This window comes from Chelonia mydas, chromosome 3, assembly GCF_015237465.2.
Source record: "Chelonia mydas isolate rCheMyd1 chromosome 3, rCheMyd1.pri.v2, whole genome shotgun sequence".
Classification (NCBI taxonomy): Eukaryota; Metazoa; Chordata; order Testudines; family Cheloniidae; genus Chelonia; species Chelonia mydas.
Genome location: NC_057851.1, coordinates 28,919,899 through 28,938,120, shown reverse-complemented (window position 1 = coordinate 28,938,120; position 18,222 = coordinate 28,919,899). Strand labels below are relative to the sequence as shown.

The 18,222-nt window shown below is 42.1% G+C and overlaps 1 protein-coding gene across 6 annotated transcripts in view; it reads left to right on the top strand.

Moving 5' to 3' along the window:
- Positions 1-7,362, top strand: part of HPCAL1 (hippocalcin like 1) — a 103,278-nt gene extending 95,916 nt beyond the window's left edge. For all 6 annotated transcript variants that reach the window (XM_037894064.2, XM_037894066.2, XM_043542259.1 and 3 more), the window contains 2 exons: positions 593-698; positions 6,426-7,362. In XM_037894064.2, the coding sequence (XP_037749992.1) occupies positions 593-698; positions 6,426-6,523 (204 nt within the window). In that variant the 3' untranslated portion in view covers positions 6,524-7,362. The remainder of the gene's footprint in view (positions 1-592; positions 699-6,425) is intronic.
- Positions 7,363-18,222: the final 10,860 nt, after the last annotated feature.

The window sequence follows — 18,222 nt, the reverse complement described above, 5'->3', positions numbered from 1 at the left end:
CAGGAACAGAATCTAGCTGGAGAGTGAACAAGAAATGCTTCCTCTAGAACAGGCTGGGGAGAAATTAAATTGGCAGGGGAATTTGCCTTGCCCATGCTGTACCTCATGAGTTCAATGGATAACAGGTCTTCACTCTAGTAAGTCCATCACCTTTCCAAAGCATGGAAATGTCGCTACCTCCCAGTCCATTGCACACAAATAATTACTGAAGAGTGGTAAGCGCCTGTGCGGGTACGTTAAAAGCCATCCTGAAGCAATGAGACCATTCCCCAGACTCAAATGGAAGGAAGGAAAATTACACGTGGGAACTTTTTTTCATATATATTTTAGCTCTTGCATTTTAGTGTGTTAACTTAAGTACTGACTTGGCTACTAGATTGACTAACATAGTAGTTGTTTTGGTTTTCTAAATCAGAAATAAATGCTGGAAAAAACAGATCAAGTTTGTAATTCCTTTTATTTGTTTTGGTTTATAGGGGTTTTCAGCTGTCTGCCAAGGTCGTCTGCCTTTGTTTATTGCTGAAGGCTTAAGTTCCTTTCCTCAGTCCTGATGCTTTATAGCTTTTCATTATTTTTTTTTATATGTATTTAGGCAATCTACAAAATGGTGTCATCTGTAATGAAAATGCCAGAAGACGAGTCCACTCCGGAGAAACGAACAGACAAAATCTTCAGACAGATGGACACAAACAATGATGGTATGATTTCCACCAGAAGACCTTACTTAGTTCTTAAAAATAAACATGCATTGTCTGATACCGTACTGATAACACTTAGCTTTTAATTAAAAGAAAAAGTTGCTTCCAGGGAGGCTTCAGTTCTATCTGTCATCTCACAGTGGTGTCAGTCACAGTAACATCTGTCTGAATAAAATAAAGGCGAATGAACCTTTGTGTTTGTAGAAACCAACAAGGTCCCTATTTTCCTGACTTGTACTGATCTTTTTTGCAAAAAAGTGTGGCCCTTTATTTGCGACAGTCACCCTTTCAGACCCACTGTCTGCTGACAAACCAAGCTAGTGAAATTGGCAGTAGGCTAAGTGCGTGTGCCTCTGAAGTAAGGCCCGTCCCCAGGCTTGGTCTGCTGTTTGTTACTACACTGCTCTGCCCTCTGATCTCTTCCTCCATACACACCTGCGTGGGAAATCTTTTCTCAAACCGTATCTGCCCTCCACCCATGGAATTAGGCACCCTGTTGGACTCCAGGCAGCTCAGCTGCATGGCCGTCGGTCTGTAGAACACTGTGAGGGCAGCCTTGCTTCTCTACATTGCCTTTGCACTGTCGGTGAGTAACAAATTGTGGTATGGCACAGGAAAGGCAAAGGGGAGCCTTGCTCTGGAGCACAAAAGAAAAGACAGACTGTGAGTGGGGCTGAGTGATGGCAAAATGGTAACAGAGGCAGGGAGGAGCTAGATTGTAGAATGAGCAAGGGAGAAAGTGAGCAGAGGAAAATAGAACAAGGAATAGAAATGGGAGGAGAAGTATGAAGCCAGAGAGAACACAAATACAAGGTGGCAAATACAATGAATGAGGTGGGAACTAGTAGAGAAGAATAAGGGGCTGCCGGGGGCCAGTATTTTACTTCCACCCAGTTGTACTGTCGTGTTCCAGCTTGTATACTGCAAGAGGAGAGGCAGGTAGTGTGGGGGAGGGAAGGGGGTTCTTGCTTGATGAGAGGGGGAGAGAAGATTGAGGACCCTCCTCTCCCTTGCTGCGCCTCCAAACGCTGCCTGCTCACCTCTCCTACGCCTGTCCAGCTTGTTCCCTGTGCCAGCTCCATGACCGGAACACCCTCATTTTTTCCTTTGCAAAAATCACCCTGCTCCTATGAGGGCCTGTGCCCAAATCAGTCTCATGCACTGTTTTACAGGGCAGTACCTGAGTAACTGCTTCTACAAACATCTTACTTGCATAGAGCGATCTTATGTCATCCATCTAAGTAGTCCTTGCCAGTAGAACCAAATCAGAGCTATGCTTAAAATTGTATTCAGTGACCCAGGCATCTCGGACTATGGCCCAATGTAATTGTTGCAAGAGTGGCAGCCTGAATAGGTGTATCTGCCTACTTAGAGGGGAGGCAAAGCTGCTAGCCACCTTACGTCTCTCTCCCCCCCCCATGCCCCCCCCCTTTTTTTTTTACTTGTTACTATTCAGTTTCATCTCCTGCTGCTGTCTCTGGCAATCTGTTCCACCTTGTTGTTATCTTTTTGTGTGAAAAGGCTCCTATGAAACTTCTGTAGCTTCAGTGCCTTCAACTCAAACTCTCTGGGAAGGTACAAACTAGGGACAAAGTCTGGCTCTCCTTACAATTCCCTCCTGTGAGGCTGCTCGCACGCATGAGGACAGAAAGATTTGGCCTCAAATTCATACCTCCATTCTTCTCTCAGTCCTGCAGTTTTATATTCCTGCTTTATGCAGCTTTAGATTTTTCTAGCTCCATTCAGCTGTAGAAGTGATTATGTAGGGCCAGATTTTTTTGAAAGGCAGGGGTTTGTGCTTGCAAAATTGTGCCTCTGAAAATCTGGCCCTGAACTTCACTCTGTAATGCCGCGTTATCCAAACCCAGCACTTAGATCTGTGGTTTGCATAGAAAAGCTTTGATGGCCCAGGAATACAACAGTGGGCCGTGAGAGTAGGGAGCTGTTGGGATGATGTGTCTAACGCAGAGAGTTATCAAACTTGCAACCTTCGCCTCTGTGGTCCTGACACGCTCCCCAAAAGTTGCTGCAGGTTTGTTTTCGTTGCATCAAGAGATCGCTTCATTACAATGTATACCAGTATCAGTGGAGGCAGTATCAATATTGCAGGTTGTGTAACGATGTGATAAATTAATTTACCAGGCACCTTTAGCCATTCCCTCTACCCACTAACTCCCCAGACTAAAACGTGGGAATAGAATCAATCGTTTTCCCCCCATCACCCTGCCAAAGAAATGGTTCCACCTTGTCCCATCAGTTGTGAAATTTTCCCTGTAAACTACCTTGGTTAGAGGCCCAAGATGGGCAGCCTTCAGTCTTGGGTCTGCGACAGCTCTTAGGGTATGTCTGCATAGCAAAGGTAGTACACAGGCTAGCCTGCCCAAGCTAGCTTGAATCCAGCTAGGATGGCTAACAATAGCAGTGAAGACAGCACAGTGCTGTCTTTGGAGCAAGCTGGCAAGCAAAGTACGTACAGGGCCTGTGCCACCAGGCTTGTGCTACCCAGGCTGAAGCCCACGCTGCACTGTTTTCATTGCTCTTGTTACTTGTGTGAGCTGGACTCACGTTAGCTCGTGTAGGCTCACTCACTTGCGGCTTTTGCTGTGCAGACATGCCCTTCAAGAGTTTAAAATCTGATATTTCAGGGTGCAACAGGGGTAGAAACAGGAGCTTTTGCCTATTGGAAAAGGAGAGGTGTTCAGTTTCTCTGTGGGGCCCACCCAGCAGTTGCTTCTAGCCCTGAAAAGGCCTGAGATATCTGACTTTTAAAGTTATGACCCTTGGGTGCAGAAAAGCTGTTCTGTCTTATAGATTTGTATGGCTCCCTCTGAGTCATGGTCTGTTGAACTGACAGTAGCTAGAGCCCTGGGGTAAAATCCTGGCTTTGCTGAGGTCCACAGAGTTTTGCCATTGACTTCAATGGGGCCAGGATTTCACTCTTTGGCTCTACGTGTGGAGGGATACAAAACTAAAACATGTAAAGTAGTCCTTCTGTGACACGTGTGGCATGCAGAGATACGTGATAAGGCAATGTGGCAAAACCTGGCAATTGCATAACTAGCAAAATGTTACTCCTGTACGTAATGTATTGCTAAGTAATACAGTGTACATGCTGAGAGGTGTAATGGAGCAGTGCTTACTTTTCAACCCCTCTAACTGTCCCTCCTGCATTTCCAAACAAGAGAGGAGAATAGCACCTTGTGTGTGTGCTTCATTGTTAGGACTTGAATGGCTTCTCATTGTCTGTTGTGCAGTGGGGCAATGTTGCCAGATTTTGCTTTGTACTGTGCTTTGTTCTGGAGTGTTGCACACAAACAAACAAAATCAACTTGTGCAGAGTTTTGGGAAAACTTTCAGACTAGCAAAAATTCTTCTCAGACATGCCAGTGTTTTAACAAAAAAACAGTTCACCCAGAATATAAGTGCCTTGTCTTGCTTTGGGCCCTTGCATATCTCTGCTTTCCTGGCACATGACATACCTTGGTCAGGTGAGCTAATACTGGTGCTTGACCACTGAATCCAGCCCTTGTCCCCACAATAGGCTGAGACCATCTCTATATGCATTTTCTCTAATATTTTTAATAAAAAGAAATGTTACACATCTGCTCCCTCCCAGGGCCTTACACTTGTAGCCAAAAGGGATAACGAGCAAAAATCAAGTGCAAATCTGAATCTGTGGTAGGAAGCTTCCATTTGGAACAATAAAAGGTATGTTAGTCTAAAAAAACAACAACCCCACAGTAAAAATAGAGTGTAAGAACAGATGCATCTATAATTCATTGAGACACTCTGATACTCTGGGAATGAGTGTTGTAGGAAGAAAATGTGTAAATTAATACCGTACTCTGGAGTACGTAACTAAACACATGCAGGGAGCAATTAAAAACAAAAAAGAGCAGTATGAGCCAAAAGTAGTGCTAAATGTTAGAGAGTATAACCTAAGGGGTGGAACTGAAATGTAATGAGGTGGTTCTCACAGTGGAATGTTTCTGTTTGAGTATGTTCATTGTACGTGTGTTTGAAGTCTCAGCTGAGGATCTAAGCTAAAATTCTACTTCCTAATACATGTGCAGTGTGATTGGGGCTTCGGTATAAGTGATCACATAAGATTATGCAAAATGTGCCACACTGTTCTGCAAAGAGTTATTTTTATTTTGCTAAGAGGAAATTATGTGGTGGTTATTTCTATAATGGGGGCCATTTAAATTGGGTAAGAATTGTCTTGGAATGTTGTGGTATATAATTATTATATGAAATATTGTATTTCATACAGATGTAATGTAAATGGACATGACTGCGAGAATATTTTGTGTAATAGACAATCCCAGAAGCAAATATTTTTATTAAAAAGTATAAAAACCTGCTGATTAAACAAATTACACATATAAGAAACTTCTTTTATAGAGTATTTGGGTCATTAGCATCTACTAATAACTATTCCAGATCTACAACTTTAGACATGTAAGTAGGTTCATTGAATTCAGGACTGTTCTAAACTTTGCCAGCTTGTAACAAACCTTGAGATTATAAAAGCCAGAAGGCATTTCAGGAATTCAGCACATTTCAGTCTGCTGGGGAAGTTACATTGACTCAAGGGGGGAATCATCAAGCCCAGTGAAATCATCCTAGAAAGATCCATTTCATTTCTCATAAATGTTGTTTTGTTGCTTATTTCTCTCCATCAGTGGATGTGTAACACACTATACAAGAGAATACCATTGCACATGCATCAGACGCAAAGTATTGATCAGAAAAATATAATTATATTTCAATACTGTTGTTCAAATTACAGTTAATGAAGGCGATCCTGAAGGCCTCTGTTGGCAGCACTTGCACTGAGCTCAGTGGAGTTCCACCATCCCAGGGCTTGTAGGTGTGGTCCCAGAGTGAAACTGTTATAAGAGAACAGTTCTAGACTTTTCAGCAATGGTGGCTAACAAATAATTACAAGCGGTGCAAACTTTGGTCGTTTTGATTAATGGACATTCACACCTTTGTGTGTTTCAGGTTTTAGAAGCCATTCATAGCCACAGATTTGTCTATGGTTTTCAACCCTAACCCCATAAATCAGCCCAAATTGGTGAAGTTGGCCCAAGTTTCAGGTTTGTAACAAAGCCTGAAAAACTAATTCATAGGGGTCTGATTGCAAAGGTTTTGCCAGCTTAGCAAACAGGGCATCACTTCAGCATCCCTCAAGGCCTATTTCTTTAACCACAGCACAACTGACCATCGCAATAATTCACACATGTAGAAGAAACTACATCACGTTGACCAGTGTTGGGACACTGTTACATGATCACCTATCAGTGCATATGGTGCAAATATCCTGGGTTCAGTGTGGTTTAAAATCTCACCCTTGATTGAAGCACCATTTATAGACTAGTTTCTGTGTATCTTTAATGAATGTTTGTACTCCAGTTTTGTATTAAGCCAGTTCTCTGCTTAAATTGTTGCTCTAAGGTGGCATTATTAGTACAGTTGTTTTAACTTGATAATGTCCCTGTTTAATGTTAAATGTAAAGTAAAATATTAGATTTGTTTACTTGAAAAAATACTGCATCCAGGTTTGAGGAGGAAGGGAGTGCGTGGTTCCCCTGCACTGTAGCCAATTTCACCCTAAATCCACTTGTTGTAGGATATGTGTTTAAGCTTTCTGTGAAAGTTTTATTTTTAAGCTCTGTTTGATCTTGCAAAGCAAGTGACTTGTTTTTGTTTTCTCCCTTCAAGGTAAACTGTCCCTCGAAGAGTTTATTAAAGGTGCCAAGAGTGATCCCTCTATTGTGCGATTGTTACAATGTGATCCAAGCAGTGCAAGTCAGTTCTAATTAAACTCTGGACAGTTTGCAAAGAAACTGCTGGCTTGTCGTTCAAGCTTTGCTCGCAAATGGATGCCTTCTCAATCATTCCTCAACTTGCTAGTGGATACGATTCCATTGCCAGATTTTGTGTGCGCACACGCGTGCGTGTATCAGAGTGAGGACTGCTTCACTCCTCTCACTAACACAAGTGCAACGTTCCTTTTGCAGTTCTGTTTTTCTCCCCCTTCATCCCCTCTGATGTTACCACTCACTCTACACGGTTAATGTAATTGAAAGGTATGTTTACATGCAGATACGAAGCGTTCAAATTTCTGGTGAGATATCCCATCTTTTAGTCAGTAAGAATGATGACATTCTGGTAGCCGCAAGAAGATACTAGATAGAATTTTCATCCAACATAGCAGATGGTAGGTCATCATTTTTGAAGCAAAATGTGAACTGAATGGAGTAGAAAGAAGAAGAAAAAAGCTTTTCTGGGCATGGTTCCAAATTGTCTGTGCTTTTGAGGAAAATTGCTTGCACTTATCTAATTGTCTACTTTCTTTTAATATATATATAAATTATATATATATATATGGTGAAGTAAAATTTAATATGTAGGTCAGGTATTTAATGCATAAAGTAGAATTCAAGCTTAATTTCTTCTTGTTTGTGATTTATTCAAATCTCGAAGATTGTTTGAGATATTTATGCATTAGCAAATTGCTGTTAAAGAAAATGCATGACTAGCAATTTATAGCTATTTCATTCTGTTTCATTACTGAATGCAAATATTTGTTCATTTTTACTGTTTATCGTTCCAGCGTTTACTGTATTAACAAAAGAATAAAAGGAATAAATCCTCATTTTGTATTTCTCAGTGGAGTCCCATTTAGTGGTTGTTGCAGCATTAACTGGCTTTTGAGTGACATGAGGTGATGTGACTCACGCTGCTATTCTAAACCTTGCTATGCTCTCCATTCTTTTGCTGTCAATATGTTAATAGTCTTGTGCAATCCAGTGTTATTTAATATCTGCCTAATGCCAAGAAATATTAATTGAAATAAAAGACTACTTTTCTGGTCAATAAATGTCTTATTTTACCAGTGTACAAGTTACTGTTCCATAGTTGTGCATGTGATGAATATAGTCAGGACAAGAATACTGAAAGCTTTCCTGCCCTTCCCTCCCTTACATCCCCTCATCTAGGGGAGGGGAGGCGACCTATTCCCCGCTGTCCTTCCATGGTTGGCGTCTCTGCTGAGATTAGCCAGCAAACAAGAGTATTTTAGTGCCCACTATGTTGATGGTCCTTGGAAACCCTTCCCCAAAGGAAACCGGACTGAGACTATGACACTGTGATTTCACACAGTCCACTGAAGATCGGATAGCTCCAAGTCACCACTGGCCTAGGCTGGATTTAGAGTTGGCTGGTAGATAAAGCATCAGGTACTGGAAGTCAGGAAACATGGGTTCTGTCGCTGGCTTCTGCCATTGACTCGCTGTGTGAGTTCCTGCTTCTTCTCTCTGTACCTAAGAAGCACTGTATCAGTGCTCAGTATTACTAATATTGCTTATTAACATAATGGTGTGAGGCTCTATCTCCTATTACCTGTGCGCAGTCCCCCAACAAACCTGCGGCTAACTAATGCAGCCTTTTTTATTGAAAGAAAAATGGACCAAAGTTCCTTTCCAGTATACAGAGGATCTGTGCAGCCAGAAGTACATTTCAGTGAGGTATGTGCCACTGAAACAATGTCTGGCATCAATGACATAATATGCAAAGCTTTCCTAGACCCATGTTTATAAAGCACATGCTGAAGTACAGCAAAGTGCTTAAGCATCTGTTTAAGTCAATTAAAGTCAATGGGACTTCAGCGTGTGCCTAAAGTTAAACACGTGCATAAGTGTTTAGTTGAATAGACAAAGTCTGCGGAATCAAGGTCCAAGATAGCAGCAATTGGATGTTCGTATGCACCTTCACTGTAAAAAATGAATTGGGAAAGAGGACCACTTACAATACCCAATCAGAGATACTGCTGGATGAAATTTGGTGTAACGTGACCTTTTACCAAACCTTAGCCTGAGAAATGTTTCCATGATTTTATTTTTTTTTTAAGAAATTCAGTTTGAACCTCTTAGAAAAACAAACATTCCCCTGTCACCCTGAAAGAAAAACTAACTAAAACCGATCTGCCTGCTTTTTTCTTGGTCACCCTGGAAGAAATGCTTAAAGTAAACCACATGAACAGTAACAATTAAACAAAATGATGTTTTCGATTCTTCCAGTTTTAATAAGTGAAGATTGTAAGAGAGGAAAGAACTGGGGTTTTTTAATTAACATTTTTCTCTTTTTAAAATCATTTAACAAACAAAAAACATCCTCACCGATGTTACAAATGGCACCTTAGATTGGGTTTATTATCGGTAATTTTCACTCTGCGATAAGTGTCCAAGTCAAGTGAAAAAACAAATAACTAAACAGTTTCATACTTCTTTTATAGTCTGTTTCTAGTCTATTTCATGGTCAAGTTCTCATGCCTAGAATGCCGCAGCATTTGAATTGTAAAACACTGCTGCATTAATGACATTTTTGCATGTAATTATAGCTTAACATTGAGAGAGACAAAGTTAAAGTTCTCACAGCAGCCATAGCTCAGGCAAATTGCACACATTTAAAATCTATAGTGTGTAACTAAGCAGAATTATGCCAGTGAAGAGGACTATTTTTGAATTCCCTGTCTGCTTTGTATGATTTTTAAAATATTTTGGTTATGTGTTTAATCAAAAATCACAAAATTTTGTAAGGATCAGGTAAGCAAAATTATTAGGATCTGACAAATGTCAGACTGATGTGTGTCCCATCCATTCTTTCCTCTTGTTGTCGTTTTCTTTGTTCTGCCATTGCGCATTTCGTTCCCTTTCTGTTCCCAGATTTCTCCTTCTCTGTAAGGACAATCAGACCTTAGAGATCATCAAAGATAAACCTTCATAGAGAGAGTGAAAAAATTTCTGCCTAGTAATCTTTCCCATGGAAAATGTTCATCTCCACAAAAAAATTTTCAGTTGGAAAAATGAAAATTTGGGGGGACTTTTTGAAATAAAACATTTTTCATTTCAAAACTTTTCAGAATTTTTCATTCAGTGAAATTTTTCAATCTTTCAACTTTCCGTCTTGGTTCAGAACTCATTCCAAAATGTCAGCCTAGCCCACGGGATGAAAATTCTATTTCCCTCTGCAAGTTCTGCAAGATTGCTGCAGCTTGCTGGGATTCTGCCCAGCTACATTCAAACTGGGATTTTGTCCCATTCCCAGATTTTACTGGCTGCCTGAGCATGCTCTCTAGCTCTCCTGAAGTAGCTTCCCTCTCCTTCCCCGACATCATTTTCTCCCCTTCTTGCATCATCCTGATGCTTTTTTTAGTCCCCTCCACCCATCACCTCTGTAGGTCCTGTGTGTCCCCTTTCACTAGTTTCCTGATTTGTATGCACTAGCTACTATAGTACAATGTATTATGAGGAGTTCAAAATCCCAGAGCTTCCCAGTCTTGTGCTACCTAGTCTACTCATCCCATTATTAATAATTAGTGTGACAATTCATCAGCTCATATGCAGACTCTATTATACGGTATTACTGCACTGTACCTAGGTATGGTTGTGTAAGAAATTCCAGGGTTTTGGATACCGTGACCTGTAGAAAACCCTGAGAGCTACTAAATTATTTGGCAAATGATACAACATGCAATATGAGACCATTCTCTCATTCAACCTTAACTCTGCAGTGCTGACGGTTGTTGATGAAACATTAAATTAAAGAAAGGAATAGGTTTTGCATGTCTTTTATCATTATTTTTATTACATTCAGGACAAAGTAGGTCAATACTGTTTTCTGAGCAAATTGGAATTAAGTGATCTTGCTAGGGTTCTCCATATTTTTGCACTGTAAAAAAAACAAATGAGAAAAATATCTTGCGATGGGGAAGTGCAGACATTAGTTCTTTAAAACACTACATGGAGATGCCTGAAAGGGGCCTGAAGTTCTGAAAGTTCTGCGCCCCAGCCCTCTGAAAATCAAGGACCCTTCAGGTCTCAAGTTTGGCACTAAAAAATTGGCCATTAGTCACTTTTGAAAATCTTGGCCGTGGTCTCTAAGGAGGCTTTCAAAGGGATGAGCTGCTATCCTGACACACACTGGGGGATGAGGGAAAGCAGTGCCTATACTAGACTGGTCCCCCAAAATGTGCTTCATTGTCATTGTTCTGGATGACATTCTAAACCAGGGATGAAATCTTGGCCCTACTGCGGTCAATGAAAAGCTCTCATAAGAGCCAGAAGTTCGCTACAGATACCTATCACTTTGGGGTAAAATTTCCGAAAGCACCTGAGTCCTACTGAAAGTCAGTGGGACTTAGGCTCCTAAATTGCTTAAGTCCAGATCCTCAATAGTATTTAGGACCCAGCCTTTTAAAGGTGTTTAGGTGTTGCATACAGCATTCCAATGCCTAACTGATTTAGAAACCTAAATTTTATTTTCAAAAGGGATTTAGCCACTTAGGCATGTAAATTCCATCAACAGTCAATGGGATTCAGACTCTTAAGTACCTAAATCCCTTTTGAAATGAGATTTAGGCCCCTAAATCAATTAGGCACTGCATCACTGAGCACAGCAGCACCTAAATACCTTTAAAAATCTGGGTCCTAAGTACCTTTGAGGATCTGAGTCTAAAGTGCTTTTGGAATTTTATCCTTTAGCTATATTATTTTAGGCTCATTAGGCTGGCATTTCAGTGAAAAGGTTAACTGACTGGTCTAGTCTCACCTAACCTTAACAGCCTGTCTGATTGTTCTCTCGGCAGCTGATGATGTAAAGTCCCACCACCTTTTTTCTATACAATGCAATGCCTATTACACAAATATAAAGTTAAGCCATTAAATCTCAAATTGTTAGTGTCTCTGTGGTTCAGTCTGCAAGTAAAGTAGCCTATTCAAGGCTCTAGCGGAGGGGCAGGCAAACCTTTTGGCCTGAGGGCCACATTGGGTTTCCAAAATTGTATGGAGGGCTGTTTGGGGGAGGCTGTGCCTCCCCAAACAGCCAGGCGTGGTCCGGCCCCTGACCTCTATCCAACCCCCCTGCTTCTCGCCCCTGATAGCCCTCCCGGGACTCCTACCCCATCCAACCCCCCCGGCCCCTGACCGCCCCCAGACCACCGACTGCCCCCTGCCACCCCATCCAACCCCTCCTCTCGTTCCTGACTGCCCCCCCCCGGGACTCCTGCCCCCATTCAGCCCCCCTGTTCCCTGCCCTCTGACTGCCCCGACCCCTAACCAGACCCCTGACCACCCCTCTGAACTCCCCTGCTCTCTAGCCAAACCCCACCCCCCCACAACCTTACCGCACTGCCTGGAGTGGGAACAGCAGGGGAGGGGCCGGGGTCTAGGGTCCCGTGGGCAATAGTTTGCCCACCTCTGCTCTAGCGGAAGCCAGAAGAATGGAGATTCTTTGAACCAGTCCATTTTTCTCTCTTGTTTGATTATGCCTAAGCAAAGTTTGTTTTAGATAATGCCTCTTGCAATGTACCCATGGAACTAGCCTTTGAGTGGGGGCAACTTTTCTTATAAAGCTGAAGAGGAAAAGAAATGCTTATAGAGATGCTCCCCGGGTTATGCAAGACCCGACTTATGCAAATTCACACATATGGGAAAAGTTCCATAAGCCAGAAATAGGATTTTTGAGTTGCAGAAATTTTTGCGTAACGTACAGGTATACGTTTCCGACATATGCAAAATTTTTGAGTTACGCAAGGCTTTCCGGAACGGAATGATTGCGTAAGTTGGGGGGATTCTGTATGCATATATTATACTCTGTCTCTCAGCTTTTCCCTGACAGTGTAATAGTCTGTATGGCCTCATTCCATCATGCAAGGTGCCCTTTATTCATATCTAAAAGGTTAAGAATAGTCAGCTAGTTGAATGATCCGATGGGCAGAATAAACTCCATGTAGGTTTGTAGAGACCTTCTTCCAATACAAGACTGACATTTTGAGGACTACAAGCCTTGGTGAAGTCTGAGATTGCGGATAACTCTGTCATTCTCTCCTCTGGAGAAAAGAAGTTTAATTGGAAAAAGGGCTGCAGAATGTACTGTGAGGTAACGGGGCTGGAGATCACCTTGAGTATGGGTATGTGCTATGTCAAAACACCTCAAGTTGTTCACAAAGGGAAGGCTCCCTCAGGAATCTCTTCTTGGGCATGGGGAAAATATGATACAAAATACCAAATCCCCTTTTTTTGTGCCTGGTGTAAAATCATTTCCCAGAAGGCGTGGAACTGGGAGAGAGGAGAGATTGGACCGGAATAACTGCTAACTGTTCCTATGAAGCCGCTATGGAGGACTGAGAAATCAGATGCAGATCTATAGATCACTACCCCTGTTCGTGCATCAGTGCCTCACAAATGTATTGTGTATTAATACATGAAGATCTCTACCTCCTCCTTTCCTCCTCCCCCCCCCCCCGCCCTTTCATTCTTTAGACGGGTATATTTTTAACCAGGGTGGTTGGGTATGTGAATTTGGTGAAGCGACTGAGGGGAAGCTAGGACAGTTGAGAACCTGGCTTCTGCAGAAAGTGGTGTTAGCAATTCAGTAAGTGACACTTCCTCAGAGGTTATGTTGTGGTATTACACTGTTGCAGGTGCTGTTTTTCAAATACGGTGTAAAATTGAAGGCCTGACCATTTATTGTCACACGATTCAAAGGCTCGTTTTGTAAGAGGATGTGTATTTAATTCTGGTATCACCAGATTCTAGTTTGGATAATCGCATTCTGCCCAACTAAATTTCAACCGGAGTAGAATGTTTAGCTACAGGTGCCTGAGAAATACGTATCCGAAGGTATTCTCAGGCTGTGCCAAACTGTTGTGTGGCGTTGCTGCTCACAATTCACCAACGAATGCCGTTCACTGCAAAGGTGGCTTCATTTCAGTGCTGGATGACGAGAGCTGTGTGCAGAGCATAATCTTATAAAGGGTTTTCAGCTTTCTCTGAGAAAAAAAGGGCTTCCATATTGCTAAATGCAAGTTTGTAATCAAAAAGAAAATAATTATATAAGATCATTAGCAAATCACAGTAAATTTCTAATAGGAAGACAAAACATACTGTCTAAAAAAATCAGTGAGACAAGGTGGGTGAGGTAATATCTTTTATTGGACCAACTTCTGTTGGGGAAAGAGACACGCTTTTGAGTTACACAGAGCTCTTCTTCGGGTCCTGAAAAGCTAAACATAATTAATGTATTTAATATTAGTCATTAATAAGCATGAATTCAGTACAAATATTAAATGCATTCTCCTTTGTTGGAAACAAAAGATTCTGACTGATTTAATCCTCATTTTGTGTAGACTGCTTTAAAATAGCGTGTCCCCCAAGGTTATTTCTGTGAGGAATACATAGCTTCTGAATTTTTAATATTTGAAAAGCCTACAGTAAACAGACTTCACATTTACAGCCGCATAGTACAGTATATGGAACAGTTGTAGGGCTATTACATTAGGCAGTTTCCTGCAAAAATGGATTTTTCTTTGCCACAAGATCATGGTTCTACAGATGAGCAAACCAGTCCCCAGACAGCCTGTTGTTAAACAGTGTGATTCATTTGCAAATGTTTTAGGAATCTATTTAAATGCACCATGGATAGACTGGAATCCTAAAGACCAAGGGCCAGATTCTCATCTCACTCCCACTAGATTTAAATTCTGTTAGCTTCAGTTGAGTTGCTCTTTAATTGTATCCGAATCAGAGCCTGAGTTTGCATGATTGGCCAAAGGCTGGTGCAAAAAATCAGGCCAGAAGGTCAGCTCCTGCTTTCTCTAGTTGTGTCTGTGCCTTTGGCTTAACTGCTAAAAAGAGGGGGGAGGGGACGGTGGTGGCACAGGAGGGAGTTGTTCGCTTGCTATAAAATCCTAGTGGAGATAAGGCACTGTAGTTTTACTATGAGGTAGCTAAGCAAAGTCAACCCGTGGGTGGGAGTAAAGTGCTGACCTGGCCTAGCTGCTCCAAGTAAAACTACAGTGCCTTATCTCCACTAGGGTTTTACAGCAGGGTTTTAGCTAAATTACCTTAGTTACACCGCTGTAAAAACACATCATTTTTGGCATTGAGGATAAAACCTAAGAGGGTGTTTGCTGCACCAGAGCAAGATGGTGAAGAATGCTATTTTTAAAGCAGCTGCATTCTTCCTTCAGTATACATTTGAAGTAGAGCATATCAAAGAAACATGTAGTGTAGTAATGAAGCAATGCAATTCCTAGCCCATCCCCTGGATCGTTGTTAATACTGCTGAGGGTAAGTGAGCTGAAATCAAGACAAATTGTTTTCTCGTGATCAGTGTGTGGATGCTCATGAAAAGAGACATTAGTAGCAGTGGGTCTTATCTACACTACACACTCCTGATGCGCTTATCACCCAAGAATCTAGGCCCTATTGTACAGACAGGAGAAAAGGGGGAAGGGGTATGCTGGTATGGAAGTCTCTCGACAGGAGCTGTGTAAAAATAAGGATTCTCTTCTTTCCCTCCCCGCCCCCCTTCCCCCAATAAAAACTTGCTTGAAAAATATCCCCATTCCATTTCAGATAATTTCACACCCCCAATGTTTTGGTTTTCTATGAAATTTTGGGACACACACTGGTCCATGTGACCACTTGGCTTCAAAATATCATGCTCGATGAAATGTGAACAGGACTGAACGTGAGCTAGTGGTATTTCCCCTTGTGACGAAGAGCAGATGAGAGGGAGAAAAGCTCGTATGTACAAACACACGTAGCTTTTTTGATGGAGGAGCTGGGGAAGGCAAAGAGTTTCCCTTAGAGAACAGCCATACTGGATCAGACCAAAGGTCCGTCTAGCCCTGTATCCTGTCTTCCAACAGTGACCAATGCCAGGTGCTTCATAGGGAATGAATAGAACAGGTAATTGTCACGTGATCCACCCCCGTCGCCCATTCCCAGCTTCTGGCAAACAGGCTAGGGACGCCATTCCTCCCATCCTGGCTAATAGCTAGGACAAGGTGATAGTATGTCAACTGCTTTCGGGTACTTTGCCTTGGAGGAGCTACAGTGGCTTGCAGTACTTGTGTGAAATGCACAGACTATAGAAGAAAGTTAGTCAAGAAAAGGGCCTTTGGCCTTGATCCTGCACCAGCATTGGATGGAGGCAGTTCCTGGGCACAGTTCTATTGAACTCCATGGGGCTCTTGGGAGCTGCTGGTACAGATGCTAACAGCTGCACACTCCCGCAGCGTGGTCTGGAGACAGACCTCTGGCCCTGGCCCATCCCAGTGTTTTTTATATGTGCTAAAGTTTAAATCTCTGTATTGCACACAGTCAGCCACAGGACTGAAGACCAGCAAATAAGAGAGGCTTCCCCACAGGGGGCTGCCACTGAGGTTTAAGCAGGTTTCTGTGATGGAGAGAAAATGCATAATAGGTAATAATATAGCAAGGGGGACAGAGAGGGAAAATATGGCTGCTCCAATCTCCCGCAAGATTTTTGTACATAAAGGAGCAGCCAGAGTGGCTGTTCAGCTGCCGAGAGATGTACACTGAGTAACTGCCTGATCGTATTGCTCAGATCATTGTCGTCCCTCCCCCACCCCGAGTATGGATCATTACCCTCTGTCATGCACATACAACTGTAGGCTCTTCTGGGCAGAGGCTGTGAGCCAGGCTCTCAGCTGGTATAAACCAGCCTAGCTTCATTGCACCAGCTGAGAATCTGGCCCTGTGTCTTTATATTTGTCTGGTAAAGTGCCTAGCTATATAAATAGTAACTATTACTAATATAGTTAATCTTGTACTCTGTGTTTATCCTGGGGCCTCTTGATGCTACACTGTCTTAATAAATAGTAATATGTACCATGTGATGGGATGAGGTGAAGTGGTTTTGGATTTACAGCCTATAGGACTAGGGAGTACCACAGAATCCTGAAATCTTACTGTCTGACATACTCCTATCTCCCCAGCACACAAGCTTTAAATGAGCTATGAGGGAGTTCACAGGTTTCACTCTGTGGAACCCCTAATGGTTATATTTAAGCTCCTGAAGATCTTGGGAGTTTCTTTCCTATGGCACTTAGGAACTCAAGAGGCAGCTCCCAGTTTAATAAACACCCAATTAGCCCACCCGAATTAGTGCCGCTCAAGCAGCTCCAACAATTGGAATCTCTCTCTATTTGATACTTTCTCAGTTTCTCCTGTTCAGTTGGTTCCCAGGCTGCAATATTACTCTCATCTCCCTTATAACTAATCCGTTCTTTGCTTTAGGACTACAAGGGCAATAAGACAAAAAAATAGCATTGCCATAGCAAAATGAAGGAGCACAACACTAACCAGTGTCCCCACAGCAAAACATATGCAGGAAACCAGCTTCAACACTAATACCTGTGCAGTGTTCTGAAGATGTAAGGGTTAAGCATTCGTTTTGTTAGCATTTATACAGATTTGTTTTCTCTTTCATCACCTTGCTACACTGCATCAAGTTGCTGCAAAAATCACTCCCATATTACCTGGAGGGAGGGGATATCAGGGTTCCTTCCCCACTCTGAACTCTAGGGTACAGATGTGGGGACCCGCATGAAAGACCCCCTAAGCTTATTTCTACCAGCTTAGGTTAAAACTTCCCAAGGCACAAAGTCTTTGCCCTTGGATTAGGTAAACGCTGCCACCACCAAGTGATTTAACAAACAATCAGGGAAAGGACCACTTGGCGTTCCTATTTCCGCAAAATATCCCCCCCCCCCCCCCCCCGCAAGCCCTTACACCCCCTTTCCTGGGGAGGCTTGAGAATAAACAAGATGAGCACAAACCAGCCTTGGATTTTTAAGACCCAAAAAAACCAATCAGATTCTTAAAAAACAGAACTTTATTAGAAGAACGAAAAAAGATAAGAGAACAACTCTGTAAGATCAGAATGGAAGATAATCTTACAGGCAGTCAGATTCAAAACATTTTCTAGCTAGATTACTTACTAACTTTACAGAAGTTGGAGGGCTTGCATCCTTGATCTGTTCCCAGCAAAAGTATCACACAGACAGACAAAAGCTTTTTCCCCCCTTCCAGATTTGAAAGTATCTTGTCTCCTCATTGGTCATTTTGGGTCAGGTGCCAGCCAGGTTACCTGAGCTTCTTAATCCTTTATAGGTAAAAAAGGGTTTTGCCTCTGGCCAGGAGGGATTTTATAGCACAGTATACAGAAAAGTGGTTACCCTTCCCTTTATATTTATGACAGAGGGTGATACATTTTAGAGTCTCCCATTTTGGATCCTGTAACACATGGATGATGCAAGACACAGTCCAATATGGTCCTAGTTTTTTTTGTTTGTTTGTTTTAATGTTAGATTAGCTAACTTATTCTGGTATCTGAATCTCAAACCTGGCATTAAAATAATGCTCCACCAGGCCTCTGTTTTGTTCTTTTCCTTTGCATTTCCAGCTTCATTCCTGATCACTAATTTCTTCAATGTCAGACAACTTTGCAAACTAGTACAATAGTGCCAAATCATTTAGACACTTTTAGTTTGCTATTGCTTTTAACTCTTTCCAACTCTTGATATCTCACCATCTGGCAGCAATTTCAACACACCAGCCTCATGTAGGCTGGCTCTAGGAGATCCACAATCCTGCCAGGCAATATAGTTTCTGCATGATTACTTACACCTTAAAGTGTCCATGAA